We start from the raw sequence: 6,875 nt of genomic DNA, 5'->3' as shown, positions 1-6,875 counted from the left end.
CATGAATTGAGTATTTCAACTCTTTCAAATTAGCCTATGCTCACATAGCAACTCTGACCTTTTCCAACTCAACCAACTTAGCAAAATCTGGCTTTGCCTCTTTAAACAGACATTCGTTCCTAAGTTTCCACACAAACCACATCAAAGCTAATGGGACTACTTTCCACATTTCCTTCACCTGAACCTTACATTTTGTACCTAGCCACCAATGCAAAATAGCCTCTACAGAGCCATGGATGACCCAATTCAAATTCCACCATTTGACAATATCAGCCCATACTCTTCAAACCATATGGCAATGTAGCAACACATGATTCATGGACTCCACTTCAAATTTACAAAACACACACAATATCAGCCCATACTATTTTTATATTTTTAATCTATTATGTGAGATAAATGGTTACCACATAGTGTTGAAAAATGACATTTTATAGCAATTACACAATAAATGATACATGTAAGATAGTGTTAAATATAAATATATACGAAGTATCTAATGGAAAGTATCGAACAAATATCTCACATCCTTGTTCGGGTGTTGGATGCCTGACACAGGTATTTGATTTATTTGAAGAATCTACGTAACATAGAATAAAATAGACTATTTGTTATGAAATTAGAAATTCCAAGAGGCAATATGTAATTTTTAAAATCTCATAGGACAATTCATAATTTAAAAAAAAAAAAAACAAAAGAGCAGAGGGTGTATTTCTAATTTATCCTAAAATACTAAAATAACTTCAACCAAACGGGTCCTTAGAATTCTTCAGCTTATTTAAGGACCCCAAACCCAGCAGAGCTAAACCAACATCACTAACATCATGGCAGCCTTTGCTAATCAACCACTGCTAGACACTCCCAAGAGAAAACTCTCTCTCTGCAAATCTCTCTCTTTGGTTCTCACTCTAGTTGCTATCATAACCCCAATCTCCATACTCACCACCAACCTCTTCAATCAAACCTTTTCTTCTTCTTCTTCTTCTTCTTCTTCTTCTTCTCTCTCTCTCTCAGCCACCCTTTGCGATCGGGCTCTTGATCGGGCCTCATGCTCCGCCATGGTATCAGAACTTGCTCCCCCTGAAATTTTGATGCAAATGAAGGGCCCTGATTTGTTGCAGGCCTTCTTGAAGAAATCCGCATCGGGCTTACGAAAGACTATCGAGACAGCGAGCGATATCAGCCGTCGGATCAACGACAAGAGAGAGCAAGGGCCTCTAGCAGATTGCCTGGAGTTGATGGAGCTGTCAATGGATAGAGTGATGGGCTCTGTGGTGGCAGTTGAGAAAAGGACAGCCGAGTCACATTCGGATGCCCATTCATGGCTCAGTGGTGTTCTCACCAACCATGTTACTTGCCTAGATGGGTTAACCGGGTTGGCCCGGTCCATGATGGAGCCTGAGCTCGAAGACATGGTGGCAAGATCTAGAGCTTCTCTAGCCATGATGGTTGCAATATCACCACCGGAGGATGATGAGGTGAGTAAACAACCTAAAGTCCTCGTTTTAAGCACTATACAAGAAAAGAAATATTAAGGATAGAGAAGATATCGATCACATACATTATTCGTCATTGTTTGGTGAGAAAGATATATTATTATTTTCAAAAATATATATTTTTATTTCTACTTCATTGTCTCGAGACACCCGCCAGAGATAGAAAAATCACCAACGATGTTGATTAGAGGTTGTGGTAATATGGATAAATAAGCAGATTAAGTGGATAAATATGATAATAACATAAATAGATAAATAAAAAGATAGTAGATAAATAAATAGGTGACATAGACAAATAGATGGAGAGTGAACATACACTACAAGAAAATGCATTTTTGCTGACTATTTTTGGCTACCAAAAACAATTTAGTCGCCAAAAGTCACGGAATTGGCTACCAAAAATAATATTAGTCGGCAAAAGTCAACTTTTTAGCTACTAATTTTTTTTAGTAGGGGAATGTTGATTATTGGCGACTAAAAAAAATTTAGTAGTTAAAAATATTACAATTGGTGACTAAAAAATTTTTAGTAGCTAAACATATCACAATTGGCGACTAAAAGAAAATTTAGTAGCCGTAGAGGTACCTTTAGCTACTAAATTGTTTGGTAGCCGAATGAAAATAAAAAAATTAATTTTTAATCTTTGCCGACCAAAATTTTGGTCGCCAAATGTTAAGTTTCGGCGACAAAACTCCTTTTAGTCGCTGTAGACCTACTTTTGGCTACTAAATTTTTTGGTAGCCGAATGAAAATAAAAAAATTAATTTTTAATCTTTGCCGACCAAAATTTTGGTCGCCAAATGTTCAGTTTCGGCGACAAAATTCCTTTTAGTCGCTGTAGACCAAATCTTTGCCGACCAAAAATAGTTTAGTCGCCAATACTATTGCCCGCAGGGTATAGGCAACGAGTTTGGCGACAAAATATTTTAGTCGCTAAATGGTTTCGGCGACTAAATATTGGACTTTTGGCGACCAATATTTTGGTAGCCAAAAGTGACATTTCTTGTAATGATATATACAAATTGGTAGAAGTAATATGATATTTTAAATTGTTTTGTTATTTTGTCCTCAAAATAATAGAATTTGGGGGCTATTATCCAAAATTTGAAATTGGACTTATGCAGGACTCTTCCTTCTTTTTTTTTTTTTTTTTTTTTTTTTTTTTCAAGATTGATAATTTGTCCACCAAATTTGTTTAGTCTGAATTCACTTGAATGAGTCTTTTCACGGAAAGAGACTTCTGTGCCCGAGTCTCTTCCCGAAAAAAGACTCATTCGGATGAATTGAGGGTGTTGTTTTTACAATATACATGTCACATAAAAATAAAATTTGGTAAAAAGGCCAAGTAGTCAATTTGAAGTAGGTTTGGAAATTATAAATATAAGATTTATTTTGAGTTTTTATGTTTTAAGAAATTAAAATCACTCAAAAGATGATTGTTGGAAAAATTATTGAGTGAATCTTCAATGTTATCCTAAATATTACACTTTTTCTAATGTTGATGGTTTATATTTGTTTCCAAATTCAAAAGTTTTCAAAAATAAAATAAAATAAAATCCAAATAGAGAAAAACAGCCAATTGATGACATAAAAATATTAAATTACTTTTCAAACGCATGCATCACTTACGAAATATTATTGATAATAGATGTAATAGTTGCTTCTGTTAAAAATAAAAAATAAAATAAAATAAACTCAAAATTAAAATTAAAATTAATAAAAAGAGCAGGCTTGTCTGCAGTCCACTTTGTGGACTAGACGGTGCTGTTAGGCTCGTGAAGCGCATCACATGTCTCATTTTGATGATTCGAATCATTTAATGTGTAGAAATTATCGAGTACTTCATCCGTGCAAAAAATCACGTTGATCAGGGATATCAATAGCCCCTGATTAGATCATATTTTTTTCAGTGGTAAATATGATTTTGAAAATAAATTATTGATAAAAATGTGTTCTGATCAAAGGGCTATCGATACCCGATCAACGTGATTTTTGACAAGAACGAAATACTTGACGAATTCTACATATTTAACAATTCGAATCATTGAAATAGGACCCGTGATGACCCCACTGGCTCGAAGCACCATCCAGTTTATTTTGTGGACAAGCTTTCTCCTTAATAAAATACAAGCATATTACCCACGGATTGTGTTTATAATTAACTATATATGTGAATTGTGATTTTTAAATATTTTTTTTTTTTTGTAAATGTCTTCTTTTTTTCTTTTTTTATATTATATTAAAGTTTAATATGTTGATAATAATTATATCTGTTGGACTTTTCAAGAAATTAAATATCTTGTTTTTATTATATTATATTAAAGTTTAATATTTTGATAATCGTATGTTTTGGACTTTTCAAATTTTTTTTATGCTTGTTCTTAATGCATTAAAATGTTATTATAAGGGATAATAATTATATCTGTTGGGACTTTTTAAGGAATTTATATGTGTTGGATTTCAAAGAATTTTTTTTATGCTTGTTCTTAATGCATTAAAGTGTTATTATGATGGTAAGACTTGGGAGTTGGGAGAAATTAATAAATGCTAAGATTTTTTTTTAAATCAGAAAATTTAGATTGGGAGATTGGAACTCCCACAAGGCTTGGGGTTAAAAGCCTCCTTTTGCTTAATATATAGTATAGATACATAAAATTTATCACAGCACACGATACATTAATTATGTCAAACAAATTTGAATAAAAATTTGATTAATAATTTTGCATCCCAAAATATTAAAATTGTATAAAGGGTCTCACTTAATTTTTCTCTTTCAACGCCTCAAATAAGTTTGAGCCGCCGCGGTTGATAGAGGAGTTTCCACGGTGGGTGATGGCTAGGGACCGAAATCTTTTAGAGGTGTTGGCGGGGACTGTCAACGCCAACGTGGTGGTAGCGAAGGACGGAAGTGGGAACTATAAGACTGTGAGTGAAGCTGTGGCCTCGGCCCCGAACAATAGCAACACTCGTTATGTTATCTATGTCAAGCAGGGTACTTATAATGAAAATGTTGTGATTGGGAAGACTAAGAAGAATATTATGTTTACTGGTGATGGAATGGATTTGACCATCATCACTGGTAGCCTGAATGTGGTTGATGGAGCTACAACATTCAATTCTGCAACTGTTGGTAAATCATCTTACTCTTTGATTTAGTTTGATATATAGTTTTCCTGCAACAATCTTACTTTGTTTCTTATTAGTAAAACATACGTCAACAAAATATATAATTTATCTATTCGAGTTAAAATTGAAAAACAAAATGATATTAAAATCACACATACTTAAGGTCCATTTATTTTCAGAAGTAGAATGAAGGAGATTCATACTGAAAGGATTGATAGTGAGAGGATTAAGTAAAATTGTGTTTATTTTGATGATAGTTGTTGGTGTACGGACTGTTAAATTATTTTTATATAAAATAATAAAACAAATAATAAAAAATACAAAAACATTAAACATTAATGTTAAAAAAAAAAAATGGCTAACATGTAAAAAATAGCAAAAAAATAAAACAAAAAAAACAATGATTTTTACTTAACAAAAAATACAAAAAAAATCAAACATTAATGTTCAAAAAGAAAAAAAATGCCCAACATGTAAAAAATAAAAAAAATAGTCCGGCAGACTTTTCTAATACCATCTCCACCTCCTCCTTCCCAATCTCCTTTCCATGGCCCAACCTAATCCGGACCTTCATCTCAATTCGTTCCCCAAATTTTCAAACAAGCACAACATTAAATGAGTATCACCTTTATTTTAATCTCATCCCTCCCTCTATACTCCAAAACAAACGGGCCTAAATGTCTTATTTCTCTTTTAATGTTAAATATAAATCATTTCATTAACACAATTGTCATTACCACTGTAGCTGCTGTTGGTGATGGATTCATGGCCCAAGACATGTGGTTTCAAAACACAGCCGGCGCGGCGAAGCACCAAGCAGTAGCGTTACGCGTCGGAGGTGACCGAACCGTCATAAATCGTTGTCGCATTGATGCCTACCAGAACACTCTCTACACCTACACTAACAGGCAATTCTACAGAGACAGCTATATTACTGGCACAGTGGACTTCATCTTTGGCAACGCAGCGGTTGTGTTCGAAAACTGTAACATAGTGTGCCGAAAGCCCATGAGTGGACAGTTCAACACAGTAACGGCCCAAGGTCGAACTGACCCAAACCAAAACACTGGAACTTTAATCCAAAGCTGTAATGTGACAGTCAGCTCAGACCTTGAGCTCATTAAAGGCACTATAAAATCGTATTTGGGTCATCCATGGAAGGCTTATGCGAGGACTATTTTCATGGAAGCATACATTGGGAACTATATTGACCTTTAGTGTGATTTTACTTTGACTACGCTATATTATGGTGAGTATATGAATGACGGTCCCGGTGTAGATACCAGCAAGCGTGTCATATGGGTTGGATATCATGTCATTACTAGTGCGACCGAAGCTGTGAAGTCTATAGTGGCTCAGTTGATACAAGGAGGGTCATGGTTGAAGTCCACTGGGGTATGTAAGAATTTATTCTTAATTAGGCTGTCATTGACTATATTTTGTTTGGTTTGTGAAAAACGGGTTGAACGTGATTCAGATAGATTGACTGGTATTAGCCCAAAATTATTATTGTGATCCATAAAGTTTGGGCCATGGTCATCTTAGTGTATATATTATTTTATATGTGGATATGTGATATGGTGGTGTAAGGCCTGTTTTAAGTTATTTGGGTTCCTTAATGGGAGGGCCTAGTAATTTTTTATTTAGGCCCAGTCCCCTCTCCTATCCTTATTAAGGTTTACATATATCTATATATATGTAGATCAAAGGGTTGTCAGCCCCATTAAAAAGACAACAAAAAAGATTAGGAGAAGGAGGGGAAGAGTTGGTGCTAAGGTTTTCCAATTGTGAATGCCATATTCTTTCAAGGAAGCAAAACTTAAGACAATAACGGAATCAAATGGTATGTATCTGAGTTTATATTTTAGTAGTTACTTATATTCATATTGTTTTGATTTCTAGTATATAGATCCTAAAATCTTCCATGTGGTATCAGAGCAAGTTTATACTAGAATCAAAATCATGACAGATTATTTCAGTAAAATTATTTTATATAATGATAAGGAATAAATTAATATTTCTTTTACTGAATGATGTTTTTGCATCTCAAAATTGTGCTTTAGTAATTTCAAGCAAACTTTTTCAATGTAACGAGTACATACTGTTTGAGTATTGATAGTTTTCTTCCAATTGTATTATATAAAATAAAAATAAATAAATAAAAAAGTAATTTAGATTTGGTAGTTTTACGAAAATTGTGAAGTATGGACATGTGTATATTGAATCTGTATTGATATATATATATATATATAT

General features: G+C 33.6%; 1 protein-coding gene across 1 annotated transcript; it reads left to right on the top strand.

The window, feature by feature from the left end:
- Positions 1–699: 699 nt before the first annotated feature.
- LOC114267681 (pectinesterase/pectinesterase inhibitor 18) lies at positions 700–6,227 on the top strand. The gene is made up of 3 exons (XM_028208725.2): positions 700–1,478; positions 4,287–4,626; positions 5,368–6,227. Exons 1-3 carry the CDS (start codon positions 825–827, stop codon positions 5,838–5,840), a joined length of 1,467 nt encoding a protein of 488 aa, XP_028064526.2. The 5' UTR covers positions 700–824; the 3' UTR covers positions 5,841–6,227.
- Positions 6,228–6,875: the final 648 nt, after the last annotated feature.

Source organism: Camellia sinensis, chromosome 9, assembly GCF_055761805.1.
Source record: "Camellia sinensis isolate YWXY chromosome 9, ASM5576180v1, whole genome shotgun sequence".
In the NCBI taxonomy this organism is placed as follows: Eukaryota; Viridiplantae; Streptophyta; class Magnoliopsida; order Ericales; family Theaceae; genus Camellia; species Camellia sinensis.
The sequence above is the reverse complement of the archived record's forward strand: the minus strand, read 5'-3'. Positions and strand labels throughout refer to the sequence as shown.